Below are 18,650 nucleotides of genomic sequence, written 5' to 3' on the forward strand. Positions count from 1 at the left end.
ATGCCATTCTGGATCTGCAAAGATGTAATCTTGCTCAAATTTAGACATGAATATGTTGGCATAGGCTGATGCCCCAGAAAAACCCATGGATGTAGAGCTTATTCGTAAATAGAATTGTCCTTTCCAAACAAGGTAGCTAGATTGTAGACAAAAGTGTAGTAGTTCGAGAATGAACACTTTATTGGCTTCAATTGCAGGAAGCTGGAGCAGGGCCCACTCGCATGCGCCCATGCACTCTTGCAGTGGTATGGAAGTATACAAAGATGTTAAATCAATGGAACATAACAACCATTGTTCATACAATTGGGTGTCCAAATTGTTGAGGTGTTGGAGAAAGTAGGTCATGTCTTTGATGTATGATTTCCAATTCTGCACGAAGGATTGCAAAAAATGATCAATGTACTATCCCAATGGTTCGAAAACGGAGCCACAACCAGACACGATGGGTCTGAAAAGGGGATTGTGCATGTTTTTATGAACTTTCGGCAGCATGTATAGACGTGGGCGTCTAGGATATTGAACTTGGAGGAAATTGCGAGTGTGTGTTGAAATTCAATTCATGCCCATAGCTTTATCTAAGATCTGATCTAGAGTCACCATGATTTCGTTGGTAGGGTCTTTCTTCAAATTAACGTAAGTATTCATGTCCTGGAGATGCTCAGTGACTTTTTGTTCATAGAAACTAGTGTCCATCACAATTAGCGCCACCTTTGTCTGCTGATTGAAACATTAAATGCTGTTCCTTAGCTAGTTGATGCAGAATCCGTTCCTCATTTCTGGAAAAATTAGATCTAGCTTTGGGTTGCAAGTTCAATTTGGAAATGTCTTATTTAACCATAGTTTCAAACGTATCCAGGAGTTTGTGCTACGTCAGTGCCATATATACGTACTCCAAGGTTTAAACTCTTTGTACGGTGTCTCAATTTGAATGGACAAGTTGGACTCCATCAATATCTTGGCCACAGTCAAATGAAGACATATCGAAAGGCGTAATCAATGTTGTGACACTTGTAAACAAGTGCTGTTAGATCCAGGGGGCTCTAGTTGGAAATGGTATTCGCCTTTGACCAAATAGGGACCCTTACTTCCAAGTCAGGATAAGGGGATTACACTCCTTAATAACCCCTGCTCACCCCCTTGGTAGCTTGGCACGAGCAGACAGGCTTATTTCAGAGGCATTGTGTTTAGCATTTGTGAAAATACACAGCAATATAGTGAAAACACCACAGATGGACACAACACAGGTTTTATTAAATATGTATTCTTCATATAGACCTAACACAACACCACAAACGACAAAAAAACACAATACCACAATTAAGATTGCTTAAAGATGATAAAACGTTGCTTAGTTCAAGTTGATGATATATGCGACAAAGTTCTCAACAAAGTACCTGGATGCGTAACGCAAAGTAAACAAAAGGCTCGCAAAAGGGGAGATGCCTCGGTTCCGTGATCCGGAGGAGATGATGCGTCATGCCTCAATGCTTGTGCAGAGTAGGGGATGCATTGTGATCCTTACCGGTGTGGAGGTGATGCATAGATTCTTGGCCTGCGGGCCCATTGAGGTGCACAAGATGGCACCTTGATGCGATGCGATGATCTGGTTGCGATGCGAAAAGATGGTGTCCTTGAAGCGACAATGCGATGATGATGCGTACATGCCCTGGCAGCCTTGCGACGACTCTGTACTTTGGAGCCGCGACAGGTCCGGCGACACGCTTCTCCGGTGATGCAATGGCGACACTCTCGATGACATCACGCTTCTCCGGTGATACGACAGCAGGCAGCTTCGATGAACACACGCTTCCAGGGAGATGCGGCGAAGGCTCGCTTGTCCAGCGATGCGACGATTTCAGCTGCGGCGGCGACACGTTTCCTCTCGATGCGTCGCACTTCCAGCTCCCAGCGACATGCCAATGTCTGGAGTTGAGAATTCCCAGCAAGGAAATTCAGAGGGGAGCTGGAGATGAAGTCTTTTGTCCCTGAGACTTCAGCAGGAGGCAAGCACAGTTGGAGAATATTCTATAAATGATGAAAGTCCTTAAAAGTTCCTTCTCCTTTCCTTGGCAATGAAGCAACCACTGCAGGCCAACCAAGCAAACATCACACTGGCAGAGGGGCAGTAAAACTCCTACAGCTTACTTGGTTCTTCTCCTTGGCAAAAGGTTTCTTGTTCCAGAAGTGATCTAATTTCTTGGGATCAGGGTCCCAATATTTATACCCCAAAATCCTTTCTTCTCTGAAGGCAGAGAGACCTCTGCCTAGTCCAAACCAGTTCCTGAGCACTTTGTTAACATGACTCTCTCCTTCCTTTCACTGTGCAGGGCAGAGACATCAGCCGCCCCACAGGAGGTGGAGTCAGCACAGGGGAGGGAAGGCACAGCTCTGGAGCACTTTGTTGACATGATTCCTTCTCTCCTTTCACAATGCAGGGCAGAGACATCAGACACACAACTGGAGGGGGAGCCAGCATTGTAGAGGGAAGGCCCTGCCCTACTCAGGTCCCAGGTGCAACTCCTCCCTCCCATCTAGATGCAGACATCTCTATTCACCACTGGGCTGCCCCAGCCTGTCTCCTGGGACCCCCCCAGCCCTGTCACTCAAACTCCAGACTAGGAATACACAACCTAGCAGAGGCAGGCCTGGACAGTTAGGCAAGAAAATACCTACTTTCTAAAAGTGGTATTTTCAAACACAGAATATTAAAACCAACTTTACTAAAAGATGTATTTTATCATTCTGAGTTCAGGCACATTAAATTCGAAGTTCTACCATGTTCCCCGAGTCAATTAGGATTATAAGAATGTAATAATCTAACTGCCCATTCTAGCCTAAGGAGAACAGGTAGCCTTCAATAGTGATAAACGAAAATGGCTGTAATTCACTATTAGGACATGCTACACACACCAGAGCATGTCCTACTTATACTCACAATGCACCCTGCCCTTGGGCCTACCATAGGGGTGTCTAATATGAAGCAAAGGGAAGGTTTAGGAACTGGTAAGTGGGTGCACTTGGCCAAGTCAATATGGCAGTGGTAGACTGCACATAGGCCTTGCAATGGCAGGCCTGAGACCCACTTTACAAGCTGCTTCTGTGGGTGGCACAACCAGTGCTGCAAGCCCACCAGAAGCATTTGATTTACAAGCCCTGGGCACACATGGTGGAATGTACGAGGGGCTGACAGATAAATCAAATAACCCAATCATGGAATCACCAATTAGTACATCAATTTAACATAGGGAGCACTTGCACTGTGGCACTGATTAGCAGTGGCACAGTGCCCAAAGCATAAAACCAGCAAAAACATATCAAAACAGAGGAGGCAATCCGTCAAAAATGGAAGGGAGACGCACGCCAATGATGCCAGGTCTAACAAGTGCTACTAGAAATAATTGCAAAAAATTGTAACAAGTATGTTACTATGGTAATTGACAGCATTTTGAAAGCATATCTACTATTTCATAACAAAATGACATCTGACTCATGCCTGTTAAAGCAAAGTGGGTCGTGAATGTTTGTTGTTCTGAAAAATTGGATCTTGGCTCTTAAAAGTTTGTGAAGAACTGGCCTAGGGCATATACAGAGGAACTGATCCTCTGAAGGGGTCAAAGCTCACTGGGGCAGAAACAAAGGCTTGGGAAGCTGTGAACTGGAGGGGAGCTTGGCACGGTGTGCTGCTATTACAACTGGGACTTGGTGATCCTTAGAGACTTGGGTAATCTCGCCGGATACCACATGTGGGCTGCTATAGGAGTATCTAAGCTGGTGGGGGGGCATCCGAAGACAAGACAGAATAAAGCTATATGTAACCCTTAACAAAGACTTTGAACTAACCGATTCCCAATATTTGTAATACTTAAAAGTCAAACACTTTTTACCATTGTAATCAGAACACCTGCAGTGGATCGAAGAAGCATCCCCAGTCAAATATAGACTATTCATTGCCCGCTGCTCAGGCGTTTTATAAAGCTTGGATATAGGACTCTATTGCACCACTCAAAATGGGAACAGGATATAGAGATGTTGTTATGTGAAAGCAACTTGTGAGCAGTAGCTATAAGACTGGGCTTCAGGTTGTGCACTTAACAATCCTACACACATTTTAATATACACAGACACAATTAGCCATGCTGCTGATATTCTCAACAAAGCTGAATATTCTAAAGTACCACCAATACTACGCTGGTGCTTGGAGATCAATTTGTTTGCACTCCTTTGTAAATATTCCAAATTGCCTGATGATAAATTCCATTTTGGTACTTTGATGAGGACTGGGCATTTTTGCTTTGTAAATATCTGGCTGGAAAAACAAGGCGTAATTTTCAATGAAGAAACAATAATGATTTGCATATGGATAATCTCTGATAAATCAGAATGTGGCATAAGTAATTATCAGTAACTGAGATTAATGTAAGCATTGCACTGCTTTCCTCTTCAGGAGGGCACTACTTCCAAGGATGACAACTTTGATCTCACCATTGAAGTGAACTACATTTTGGGAACCTGGGTACGAAAAAAGTCCCTGTGGATATTCTTGTTGGCCATTCCTAATTTTCATCTGCTGCATATACACGCACCTATTCACAAAGGTAAATATACACATGTATATTAATCATGTGTATGTTTACTAGTACACCTAGGTTTAAGTCTACACTTTTTTGCTGATTTAGATTTACATCTAGGTGTACACTGACATGTCTTCACACCTCAAATCAGGGGACGAAGCTTTCTAGAATAGGATTTATGAGTGTAGAATCTACATGAATAGTACTACTGAAGAACTATTCTAAGTACTACAAAATACAGGTTGTGAACAGGCCCCACTGTGTTTTAGACAAAACACTTGTACAGTAACTGGGGAATTATGATTGGTAATAGAAATGCACACTTGCTTGATCTCTGTCAATCATCACCACCTTTCTCTAGTGTTTATGTTTTTAATAATCTATACAATGACAGCTCAGCACGGAATAATAGGCCTAGCTGCAAAAGAAGCAGTTGCCACACTTATGGCACCATATACACTTTGGGACAGCAAGTCAGTATAATGCCCCAAAAGTTGCACCTTCTACCTCCGATTCGTAGTCCTACTACATTCCTACATTGCATTGCTCCGAAAAGATGAATGTTATGGTGCTGACCATATTTTCAAAGGTGAGCATTTCTTTTCACATATAGGTTTTTTAAAGAAATCGTTGTAACATGGAAAAAAAACCTTAAGGCAAACAGTTTTAAAGTAGCAGTGTTAGAGGCAAAGTTCTCTTAGGAGCTTCCTTCTTTTCAGGACTAGGTTTCATGAATGTATTTACAAATAGTGCACATCTACACGTGTGAGGTTAGTAACAATGGGCAAAATATAGTACGCTGTAAAGAGCACATTTTAGAAGGGCTAAAAAACACAAATCTTTTTCCTGCTGAGGCAATTGGCCAGGTTTTCCCTCTGACTAATTACTAGCTGCATCAATAGGTGAGAACCAACAGATGTGAATATGACAGTGGGATGGCAGCAATCCCTTTGAGACTCCGGAGAGGGAAGATAGCATACTCTCTGAGACTCTGTTCTTATCCGCCTCACTTCCCATTGACATGTATAAATAGATAAACGTCGTTCTGGTTTTTCATATGTTCACTCGTCGTACAGCTAAGAGAACTGATAAAGAAGTTCACTCTGAGCTTACCAGAGATTTGATCCAGTCACAGAAGTCTTTTGTTGCTTCTTTCACATTCTCAGGTATGCGAGGAGTCGTGGCCTGCATCTTCTTACAGATCAAATCATCTTCTACTACACCATCATGTGTGGAAGTCCACTTATAAGGATTTTTGGTCTTAGACTCTCCACTTCTAGAGGTGGGATAAAATAGGAATAATCATGTTTATCATCCAGACTAACTACTACGGGTATGCAGCCCTTGTGTGGAGACGGGACATAGCCCTTTCAATAGTAAGCAGGGCTGTGCCCAGCTCCAACCCCCACCCGCCCACCCTCTCCATCCTGCTGTGATGGTCCGTCCAGGCATACCTAAGCTCTCTATTGTGTGTGGCTATCTACGGGGAATACACAAAGATCAACTGCAAGCTACACCCAGTCATGAGATCCAGAGACAGGTTCGCAGGCATTAAATGACTACAGCAGGAAAATGCCACTTTTCTAAAAGTTAAAGACCCAAGAAAGGTCTGGGTCCCTATGCAAACTAGATAGGGCCGCTAATACATTGTATACAAACAAGTATCTAGTTGCATTAATACACTGATAATAATGGGCTGATGTCTCGAATACACAAGCTCTTGTGATTTATTCCACTTTTCTTTATCACTTTTTAGAAAATGTTAGATGCATTTTCATCATGTCATCGTAAAGGACAGCTCAAAATTATAACAGTTTTTTCAACATTCAACACAAACTTAGAAGGTGTATCACAAATACATAAATAGAGTATGCATATATTAACAAATTCGGCAACGTTAAGTACTGGTTAGCAGTGGTAAAGTGCGGAGAGTCCTAAAAGCCAATAAAAATGGGTTGAGAAAGCAGGAGGGTGAAGGCAAAAACGTTGGGTATGACCCTGCAGAGAGGGCCCAGTTCAACAACTATAAATACAAATGTAAATCAATAAAATACATAAACTACCTTCTCCAATTTAGGGTAGGACATGAAAAGGTGGACAAATTGAGGAGAAAGATGTAAACATATCAGACAAGCTTTGCTGAGAAGTCTTAGGCCCACATGCATCAACCTATTTAGGAAGTGCAAACGGTGCGAATCGCAAAATTCGGCCGTTTGCGATTCCTAAATAGGTTTCTGGGATGCATCAAGCATTTTTGGTGAAATCGCTATTTTTAGCGAATTCCAAAAATGCGATTGCTTTTAAGGAATCGCAAATTTGCGAATCCTTAAAAGCAATGCATGATTAATTTTAAAATAGCGAATTCGCAAATAGAGGGTGCAAATTACCACAAGGTTGAACCTCGTGGTAATTTGCGAAAATGTGTTAAAATGCTCTAATTTGTATTTCAAAACACTGTCATGTTACAGACACACATGTCCTTAGGATATGTGTGTTTGAAACATGCACTTCAAAACTTCAAAATACATTTCAGGGGTGCAGGGGGGGTCCTTTGGACCCCCCCCTGCACCCATGGAATGCATCAACATTTTGCGAATTCTAATTTGCGAATTCGTAATTCCCATTGATTCCTATGGGCCTTTTGGCCCATAGGAATCAATGGGAATTGCGAAATCGCAAATTGGAATACGCATAATATTTGCGATTCGGTAAAAATTGCGATTTTTACCGAATCGCAAATTTTATGCACTTTCAATCATGCATCCCGTTTTGCGATTCCTTATTTGCGATTCGGTAAAAATCGCAAATTAGGAATCGCAAAACCGGACTTTGATGCATGTGGCTGTTAGCCACTTGTGGATCTCCTCTTGAGTTATTCAAAAGAGTTCAGTTTGGTAAAGAAATTACTGATCTCAAAATGGCAACTGTGCAAATGTAATTGAGAAGACTGTTCCTCTCAAGAGCAACAAACGTGCCATATTCTTTGAGCAATTGACTAAAGAAATGACTGTAAGAGATCTGTTAACTTTTCTCATAGCACGTAGCAATGCACAACATTATCCACTGTACCGGGCTGACAGTGGCAAAGATTACTCGCTTGCCAGAATCAAAGATGTGAACTGTGGCTCATAGACAGGTAACTAGCCAAAGAAGAAAACTACACATCAATGGATGCATTAGTAAATGTAAATTCCCCTGAGAAGGTAGGACTGGTAAAATCTCAGCGATAAATTACTATGGAGTACTATAAAGCTCATAGACGACAGGCCTTTGTTTAGCTCATCCTTTAAGCTGATATAATAGAGATTATGAATAATTTCTTGAAAGATGTTTGTTTATCGTCAAACTTGTGCCTAAGTTAAAAGGGAAGGCCTAGCAATATTAAAAGGCCAATTTTTAGTTCCCACCCCAGAGATGATCTTATCAAGGGGTAGAGTCTCTTTAGATCCTCTAAAAAAACACAGGACGCACTGGAATGGTGAAAGGGATTACTGAGGGATATTTTCAATAAGCTGTAAAGGCTAAATAAGTTTAAATAAAGGAAGTAATATTTCTTCTGAATAGTCACAGATCAATCTCTGTCAATAGGCACCCAATTGAGAACCTCCAGTATTGGGGTGGAAATTACCCCCTGGAAAATGTTGTGAGTTTCAATCTGCCCTGATTTATCCAGAAATAAGTCTCTAGCATGTGATGACTTTTAAGCCTTAAATGCAATCAATCATGCATGTACACTCATGGGGAGGATTCCGTTTTTTGGGTATCAGAAATTGAAGACTCCCAGCCTTACCATCTCCTGACTACCACTATTTTACTACTAATGGGTCCATGGGCTAACATTTCAGTAATAGTTTCCATAATTATTTGTCATTTGTTGTGCTCTAAAATTGCATATAATACAGATTTCTAACTAAACAGTAGTGGTATTCATTTACTACATTCTGACTATATAATGAGGATGATTAAGGGCCTTTTTACGAGTTTGACAGTCCTCATGTCAGCACACCACCGCCACGCCTACAGGAGGACTGTCAAGCCCATTGTGCACCCGCCTGCCGGATTACAACTGTAATTCATGGCGGGCAGGCCTGCAGTGGTCTCACAGAAGGGTCTGTATCTGGCTCATAGGTGAGCCTTAACAGCAGGCGCCTCCGTAGCAGCGCCTGCAGCACATTCCTGCATGGTATGGCATGCATGCAACTCCATGCAGGAACTGAGGTGCAATTCCAGGGGGCCTAACATACCCCACCGCATGCACCCCGAAACCCACGAGTGGCTGGTGGCCCTGTTAGGGCCCCCTTAGTTACCTCTCCGCCACCCTTTTTATGGCGGGCAGACTGCCTTGAAAGAGGCGGTGGACAAGCAACTCGGAATAGGAGCGGCGGTGCTGCAGCAACACCGCAAGCACATTGCTGTCCCCTGTCCACTGAGCGACCAATGCGGGATTCTGTATCAAAGGCTGCGGGCCCTCAGTGTGGCAGTGGTTGGCATTCAACACTAGTACCACCCATGGAGCCAGTGAGGATTTGTGATTGTTAAGAGTCAGACTTTCTCCCAATTGTTTTATTACTGGTCACCCCTTGGTTCAGGTATAAAGGTATGATGAGGGTACTCAGGCATACATCTAATTTTCCCTTGATAACAGATCTTCAGCCTCTCTTTAAAATATCTTAATCAGTATTCTGAGACGGATGCTGGATAATTACCTCCAGTTCACTAGTGCAATACCTTTTCCCTTCATTTTGCTAATTAAACCTTGGAGAAGGAACCCTAGGGCTGAAGACATACTTCCACATCAACAAAAAGAGGTGCCCCATTATGGCCAAACAGTTGCGGAATAATAGCATCTATTAAAGTAAATGACTGAGTAGAAGATACATATGGAGGTGAAAGAGGGCTGAAACACAGCGCGAGTGGATGGTTTCGATTTAAGAACCAGAGGCAAGCTGGTAGGAGTACTCAGTAATTTGTAAGTAAACACTGTGCCTCTGCACTCCAAAAGTACTTGCTTTAGTCATGGCAAGTAGGAAAAAGCAATACCCAAAACAATTTCTCAAATCTGCTCACTATCACAAATCAATCTTGATGAATCATACAAGAAATTTCTTGGATCTATGCTGAAGAGTTTTAATTGTTTGACAACAATGCTCCACTTCACAATAATAACATATCAATCCAGTGTGAAACACAAAAACTATTTGAAAGGATTGAATTCATGTTCTTGATGTTTTCCTTGGTGTCAAAGAAATGATGGCAGCCGACACGTGTTTCGTTACTCGCTGTAACTTCTTCAAGGCTTTGATTCTTACTTCTCCTGCTATTTTAGGTGAAGAACAACATGAAATCTAAAATGTTAAGAGATTCTGAAGTATACTTTTATGAATTGCATCAAGGTTTCAAGAAGTCATAGATCCACATGGGAATTCAGTAGTTCTCTGGAAGGGTCTAGAAGCGTAAGTCCGGATCACAGTTTCCAGTCTTTATATGAAAGACATCAAAATTTCAAGAGGACATATGTCTGATTCACAAGAGAATTCAATAGTTCTCTGGAAGGGTCCTAGAAGTGTATATCCAGATCCCAGGTTCCAGTTCTAAAACAAGCCACTGTTGTAAAGAAGTTGTCAAATTTATATGGTTCTTAACCGCATCGCTGCGGGCGATATTTTCCTCCTGTGCTGGGCCCCTATGAAAATGGGTGTGGTCGTGACGGAACCATTCCGTCATCAGCACAGCCCAACCGTGACTGATGACAGAATGGTTCGGTCACCCGCATCGAAGGGGTTAACATAATGAAACAATGATGACAGTGGTAAAGTATTATGCATTATCTAGGCAACAGAAATGCTACTGGGGTCTATCTGGCGTCCTCAAAAAACTGAGCAGCCTCTGTCAGGAAATACATACTTTAAATCATATTTGGAAAGCTCCAATATTAACCATTTTATAGCTGTGTAATTTGTAAACTGGTGATAGAGTGGGGATTGTTCGACTGAGTTTTAATGATAGAGTGGGGATTGTTCGACTGAGTTTTAACAGAACACACTTGAGTGGAGGGGTTTTCCTATCAGAGGATGATTTTGCTATGCCGTATGTTAATCTCATTAATTTGATGGCTCTCAAACATTTTTGATAGGGGGACCCATCCTGTTGTGTAGTAAAAGTAGGGTTTGGTTTGGAGTCTGGTCAGATTGTGGCACAGGGGCTTCTTTACTTCCTTTGTAAGAGAAGAACTGTTAATGCATTAGCACTCTAACCAGGGGCTCATACCAGGTTTGTTCTCCCTTGAGTCATCCTGCCACACAATTTCTACCTCTGTGTAAGCATGCATCAAGGACACCCCAAAATGGACTCTTACATTACTTTACATACAACAAGCAACACGAAGAGAAAAACTGCAGGCCTGACAACCGTATTGCACATACTCTGATTGCATACCATGGAGTGGGCGGAGGGTGGACTCGTTCGATGGTGTGAATATAGGGTGGACTTGGAAAAAGGAATGGGGCATAGGAACAGTTGTGTCTGTTGCTAATCACAATTGGCATGTAAAGGCGGTGCAAGAATATCTCTCTATTTTGGCCCATACTGATCTCCAAACAGACTTTCATCGCACTGACCATGCCTTTTTGTGACTCAGGCTTTTACCACCTAGGTTAGATTCTACCCTATCAGTACCAATTCAGGGCGCTGTACTTGTTGAATAATGCAAGGGTGAGGTTTGGTAGTGGCAGCTAACTGGAGGAAGTTCTCTAGTCCAAATAGATGAGAGGCAAAGATGCCTGATATTCAAATTTCCCCATTAACGGACTCATTGCTGCATATGACCAGCAAAGGACATACCAGTATTGGATAACAAAAATGTGCTACTGCCTCCATTGACATATCTCATGGTGATCACGGTCCAGGACCAACATAATGAAGCAAGGACTATTAGATGCACTGGACACCTATTATAGTACTAGTAACTTGTAAATTAAAGCACTAACATCGATGGATATGGGCATATGAAAGCCCATTTGCTTGTTTGAAAAGCCCGAAAAAATAAGACTCATTCATTTTAACTTTACATTTCAATTTTACATTTCTCTGCAAACCCAGGTTGAAGAGAATAGAGTAAATCAAGGCCACCTTTTTCACTTAGCAGGTGATGTGCTTGAATTGGAGACAAGGACACCTAGTGGTATGGACGGATGTATGACGTTAAAACGCATATTTTTACCACGCATACCATTACCACGCAATTTTTACAACGCAGGACCCTTTACAACGCATACCTTTACAACTCATGACATTACATCGCAGATACTCTTACAACGCATGCCATTACAACGTAAGTATAGGTAAGTATATTATTTTTAAATATTATTATATTATTTAAAAAAAATGTAATTAATAAGTATTTCATTATTTTTAATTAATAAATACATTTTTTGTTATATATATATATATACTTTAATAAATAAGAATTACAATTACTAAAATAAATGTATTTAATTAAATTTAAATATTTTTATAAAACTGAACCCTTAAAATACCCCTGTTCCCCAAAACCCAAACCCAGCCCTGAACCCTAAAAATACCCCTGTACCCCATAACCCAACCCCAGCCCTGAACCCTAAAAATACCCCTGTACCCCATAACCCAAACCCAGCCCTGAACCCTAAAAATACCCCTGTACCCCATAACCCAAACCCAGCCCTGAAGCCTAAAAATACCCCTGTACCCCATAACCCAACCCCAGCCCTGAACCCTAAAAATACCCCTGTACCCCAAAACCCAAAGCCAGCCCTGAACCCTAAAAATACCCCTGTACCCAAAAACCCAAACCCAGCCCTGAACCCTAAAAATACCCCTGTACCCCAAAACCCAAACCCAGCCCTGAACCCTAAAAATACCCCTGTACCCCAAAACCCAAACCCAGCCCTGAACCCTAAAAATACCCCTGTACCCCATAACCCAAACCCAGCCCTGAACCCTAAAAATACCCCTGTACCCCAAAACCCAAACTATATATAATATTACTTTAATTAATTAATTTAATTCATTTTTAATATTTTGGTAAAAGGTAAAATAAAATAATATACTTACCTATACATACGTTGTAATGGCATGCGTTGTAATAGTATCTACGATGTAATGTCATGCGTTGTAAAGGTATGAGTTGTGTAAAGGATCCTGCGTGGTAATGGTATGCGTGGTAACAGTATGCGTGGTAAAAAACGCGTTGTAACAGTTACATACCGGTATGGACGGCTCTTTGAGTTTATCAAACAATAACTATACCAGCTGCTTTATACAAGGCTGAGCTGTAGACAACAGACAGGAAGATAATGGTTGGTAAGTGCAGAGATGCATATGACTTCCCAATGAGCCCCTTGGAAACAGGCAGAGAAGGATCCCAATGTTTGTCTCTACAAGGGGGCTGGGGATGACATCATTCTATGATCTGGTGGAGACTTGCAGCCTCTCTCCAAGAGGTGATCAGTGAACTCAGGAAATTGGAGAAGTGGGATACCTGTGACTGGTTGATGCCACCAAAAGCTGAAAATATTAATTCTTGGTCTAGAAAATTGGTACCACAGCAATCTTGTAAAAGAAGGGCACTGCAACATTTAGGAGATGACTAAGTGCTATAACCTGGAGAAGATATCTGAAAGGTAGGAGCAAGCCACATGGTTAAGATTTAACTGAAGGGATAGTCTGATGTAACATTTGAGGACTACCTAGACTAGCTTGGCACAGCTGAGGTTGTACATAAAGTTTACACAGGGCCAGTTGCTACTCAGTGCGGTAGTAGACAGGTGGTTGAACTGTCCAAGATAAAAGGACATTTTTCTCTCTGGTGGAGAAGCCTTAGAATCCCCAGCAACTTTCTGATCTGCAGACGAACGTGTAGGGGACACAGGAGATCTGGCTCTGGTGGCTCTGCCCTTTCCTTATTGTTAAAAGAATCAGGACAGTAAAGGAGGCTATTAGCCTTATGGTGCATAAGAGTAGCATGGTCCTTGGAGAAGATGTGGTCCACAACATAAGTATAGACTGACTACAAAAGAGGCGTGTATTGCAAACTATTTCTTAGCTCCCAGGTAGTACCTAGGGATCTTGTATTTAGCGTCTTCTGTGGTGCCCAGGTCTTGCTCTTAATTTTATTAAAAATCGTTGGATTTGTATCTAAATTTCTAATAAAATTTGTTATTGCTATTGTAATTACCTAGGGTACAAAGACTGGCACTTAGACTCAGTCAGCATTCTATTAAAAGTCAAGTGGTGGGCACTGATTCAGATCAATCCTTCGAAATTCGCGTGTTACATCAAAGCAAAGACTCTTTCTTTCAGAAACACAACACAATAGTTTCTCACGTTCATGTATTAATTTCTTACATTGGAGACTGTCTGGTGCTCAAATCTTTGGTCTTCAAGCTCCGTCTGCCTTGCTGTTCTTTTTCAGATGTCTTGCATTCGTCTACCTGCTCCTCAACTGGAGTTATACAGGATTCTGTTTCACCGTTCAAGCTCATATCTGGATCAAGGATGTCAATAACCTCTTCAAAGAGCTGCAAAAGTATCAGAGGTACATGTTATATTGGATATTTCAATAGTCCTTAAAAGCTTGCTATATTTGGTTTCTATTTCAAATTCTTTCATAAACAATTCCTTTTCTGCATGTAAATATGAAAACATTCCCTTATTTATTTGGTTTGGCCAGCAGTGGCACCCAGAATAAATTATACACCAGCTGGACTATTCAAAAAGGTTAATCACACTTGTGAGTAACTTTGCTACTTTGGATATTTTCAAAATAAGAGTGTAAAGTCACTCAAAGGTGTAGACTTCCACCTCTCGATTCCCTGAAAAAGGGGGTTGAGCCAAATTTAGGAGTGTAAGATACTACTAAAAAAACAGAAGCAAGTCCAGCACTACACATGGCCAACCACTGGTATTGCAACCCCCTCCCATAGAAAATAATGGAGTTATTTATTTAAAATACCCCCTCCCCCAGGAAATAATATTTAATTAAATTATTTAAAATAGTCATAAATATAAATAAATATGTTGCACATTATTTATTAAAATATTACAGATTTTTAAATCTAAATATAAAATGTTTTAATAGAATGTTTCATTTAAGAATTAATGTAACTATGATGTTATTAAAAAATAATTCATTATTTTAATACATTCTATACATCACGTTTAATAACAAAAAAACGTTTTTTACTTTAGGTGGGAATTTGTTTTTTTGTTTAAACTTCAAAAAAATATTTTAATTTAATTTATTATATTAAGATCCTACCTTGCCTTGTCACATATTCAGTTCCACGTCTCCCGGGAAACCCTTGACTATAGAGACACCCTTTCCCTCCTGCTCCCGAGAAACAAGGAACCAAGCAAAAGTGGGTTGGATTCCAAAAGAAGAAAAGGGCAAGTACATTCACTGTCTAAGCATGCACTAACTCGCACGCATCACATATACAAAATAGCTTAATGAGATAAACAAACTGGGGAGGTGAGTTGCTTCACCCTGACGAAAGCCACAAACTTACTTAGGCCCTTACCGTAGGGCTGAAAAATGTTGGAAAAAGGTAATAGAAGTATTACATCCTAGATTGCCCTGCAATTTCTAGTTTTAACATCCCCGGCTACTCCGTCAATGATGGGATACATTGGAGCATTTGAGGGAATTTTAATCTTTAGTCGTGCCCACTGGACTTTTTCTTTTATGAGCTTCCTGGAAGACGGTTGAGTCCACTTTCACCTTTAGTAACCAGGGTGAACCCAATGATGAAGCATGACACTACTAGTGTGTGTGAGGGTTATTTTAAGAAAAGGAAGTATTTCCGTTTCTGCATTCAGAAAGGCGATGTCATAGTGAGGACCAGCATTCCCCAGCATGCAACATCTGGAACCGTATGTTGGATACTTAAGTTAGGACGACATATTCCCCCCTTTTCTTCCTTTCAGACAGTGAAAGGGACTCTACCCTCCAGATCTGAGCTGGAGCCACCAACCCTCACAGATCTTACTGTGTGGTGACATGTCCATATACCCTGGAGAAACAAAGAAAATTGTTAAGACCCATTTTCAAACAAGCCAATTATGAAAAAAATTCAATATACTTTTATTTAGTGACACCGCCTCAAGTACCCTAACGTTGCTTTAGGAGTTGCATTGTTTTTTAAGTCTTTTTTAATCGTTTTTGGTGACCGTAAACTTTTTTGTAGCATAAATGCCCTTAATCTTAATGTTATTTTAATATCTTTTTGTAAAGGTTTTTAACAAAGTATACAATAAATAAATATTGAACTACTGACTGCACATGCTGTTGGCCAGTTTAGGCGGTCAGTGAATTCTGGGTTCTGAAAGGAACTGCTGTTCCACTCTCAATAATGTTTTACGACTCAGAAGTAGCATTTTTCCACCTCAAAATTATATTAAACTATAAACAAATGGTCAGGTTTTCCAAAATCTATTGTCAACAGATCAGTCACCATGATTTCTCACAAATAGCTCCATGATACAAAACAAATAAATAGTGTATGTGAGAACAAACATTTTACCTCTGGAGGAATACCGTCCTCTAAGTGAGGATAGAGAGCCAGCGGGTGCTTTGTCAGGCCATACTCTATTTCGTCGATGTACTCCCTCCTGGCTTGCTGTAATGGGAGCAGCTTTGAAAAAACTATTTGATCTTTTGTAAACCTTCTCCTGGGCTTTTTTTGATCTCTGGCACCAGACGGCTCATGCAGTTTGTGAATGATGGGTGAAGTGCCCTTCATTTGCAGAGGAGATAAGCATCTGGATTGAGGTGGGTAGCCATCTCTGAAATCATCCACTGCTGGGCCCAAGAAGCGCCACCGACTGCCATTTAGGGAACCGGATAAATTCATTTTGGTGCGGGGATCCTTGAGATACTTAGTCGTCACCCTTTCCTTGTACCTGGGAGAAAACACTTTTGAGTTAATGTTAAAAGAGTGAATGCATTTCATGCAAGTGGGTAAAGCACATTTATGCAACTCGGGCTTTTACTCTAAAGTAGTTTATAATTCACAAGTGCTTTGTAGGGCAAAATTAAATGTGCAGTCTGCCTTTCTTAGAGATTTTCATAAAATGACAATTACCTTCACAAACAAATACCGTTAGGGTTTTTAATATTCTTTTAAGCAAATACTACATTTATGCCTCAAATCAACTCTGTGGTCAAGGGTTTGAATAAGAAACACCTCTCCCAAAAAATGATTCTTCTCGTGCAGAATGCTTCCTTGCGTGATGCATGCTGGGCAAGTCTTGTCCATTGTACTGTGATCTACTTGGGCATTCAAAAACAAATCACTCACTGGGTACAAAATCTTCAAACCATGGCTGGTAGGTTACAATTTAGCTGCTCTAGTTTACTCTTTGTAAATAAAAAAACCTACTATTTATAAAAGCTAGAAATCCGAATGGACAGTGAGTTAATTGAGGGTTATTACGTACGCCTTGCAGAGTTCCAAATCCGCTACACCCCTTCTGAAGTAAATCTTGACTGCTCACCCACTCTACCCTTGACAAGTCAAGCACACAAACGCAAAGAATGTAATTTGCTCAACATAAATCTTTCTCTGTGGTGGGTGGCTTTGAAGAGGGGGGGAGTCAATCAGAAGCACATTGCCACATACCTTTTCTGAACAATCTCAGGTGTCTGAATGGCTTGTGTGCAATTTTCCTTGTGGGTGTAGAGCTCGAACTATGAAGAAGTGAGGCATTGTGCTGGGTATTCTTAGTGAGATCCTTGATGCATTGAGTAGAAAAACATTCACTTGCAGTGGTGACCAGCTTTTGGGAGATCCCTCAGACTTCCAAGAGATCAGAACGGAGTTACCAGAGGCATGAGAAAGGGGTAAACACTTAGGGCCTGATTACGATGTCGGACGGACCAGAGTCCGTCCAACATCGTTTGGCTACTGGAACCAAACAACCTCCTACCATCGGTCACGGTCCAGCAATTAGGATGCTACTGAACACTGTTAGGTCGCAATCCTATTCTTCACAATGGGAGCATGCATTCCGAACGGAATGCATGCTTTCATTGTAAAGAGCAGAGGTGCAGTTCATCCCTGCACCTGGTGTACAGGGATCAACAGGGGGGCACCATAGGTGCCCCCTAGGCTGCCGTCTGGAGGCCTTGCACCCATGGGGGCCCTGATGGGGGCCCCCAAAATCAGATTCCCACAGCCTTTCTTTGTCAGAAAGGCTGGCACAGAAAGGTTGCCGAACACTGCTATTGTAATCCCTCGGGCGGAAAGAGCCCCTTTCCGTATATACCCTTTCTGAATAGCAGATGTGCTCTCCGAGCCCGCCGTAAGCCATTCGGAAAGCCTGCTGCTGCAGCAATTCCCCTCCTGTGCTGCATGATCTCTATTCCCATTGTTCATGACGAGCTCAGCTCGTCATCAGCACAGCTCAACTGTGCCTCATGACGAGCTGAGCTCGTCATGAGCATCGAAGGGGTTAAAAAAAAATGTAACACAATTTTCTTAGCATCATCAAATATGCATCATAAACCATCATGCAGTTACATTTTTTGTGGTATATACATCATCCAGTTGCTTATATATCTTGACAATCGTCCGTAATATTTTGTATTAAAGCATACAAGTATTCGGCCCATGAGTGGGCCGTCCATGGCTCCAATTTAAACTACAATAATGTGTTCAGAGCAAAATTTCTGACATCACTGCATATCATCTGCTACCCATTCATACCGCCCTAGATATCCCACCCACAACTATCCCTCCCTACAAACTGTTAACTATAAACTTGGCTGCTATATTCCAATTTATTATGCCGGGACTGGGTCTCGAGGGTTCACCAAAGTAGTGTTGCTCCAGTGAGTCCCTATGCGGGGGTGGCCGGGCAACGGGGGGGAGGGAGGAGGGAAGAAAGGAGCCGACTGGCACCCAGGAAGGTGGCTGAATGTTCGGGGGGGAAGAGAGCGGGGGGGGCTGGTCACTAGCGCAATCCCCCATCATCCTCGGGTTGCTGACCAAACCAGAATTAGGCAGATGCAGCCAACTCAACCGAGGGATCCAGGGCTGCACC

The 18,650-nt window shown here is 41.7% G+C and overlaps 1 protein-coding gene across 2 annotated transcripts in view; it reads right to left on the reverse strand.

Annotated features, from left to right (window-relative positions):
- Positions 1-18,650, reverse strand: part of LOC147727349 (protein FAM47E-like) — a 270,030-nt gene that overhangs the window by 108,836 nt on the left and 142,544 nt on the right. Inside the window, exons 2-4 of one of the 2 annotated variants that reach the window (XM_086961439.1) lie at positions 16,130-16,599; positions 13,953-14,125; positions 5,685-5,847 (exon numbers count right to left, since the gene is read on the reverse strand). In XM_086961439.1, coding sequence (XP_086817565.1) covers positions 5,685-5,847; positions 13,953-14,125; positions 16,130-16,558 — 765 coding nt within the window. In that variant the 5' untranslated portion in view covers positions 16,559-16,599. The remainder of the gene's footprint in view (positions 1-5,684; positions 5,848-13,952; positions 14,126-16,129; positions 16,600-18,650) is intronic. The other variant, XM_086961438.1, reaches the window with a different exon arrangement.

Source organism: Lissotriton vulgaris, chromosome 3_1 (genome assembly GCF_964263255.1).
Source record: "Lissotriton vulgaris chromosome 3_1, aLisVul1.2, whole genome shotgun sequence".
NCBI classification, from domain to species: Eukaryota; Metazoa; Chordata; class Amphibia; order Caudata; family Salamandridae; genus Lissotriton; species Lissotriton vulgaris.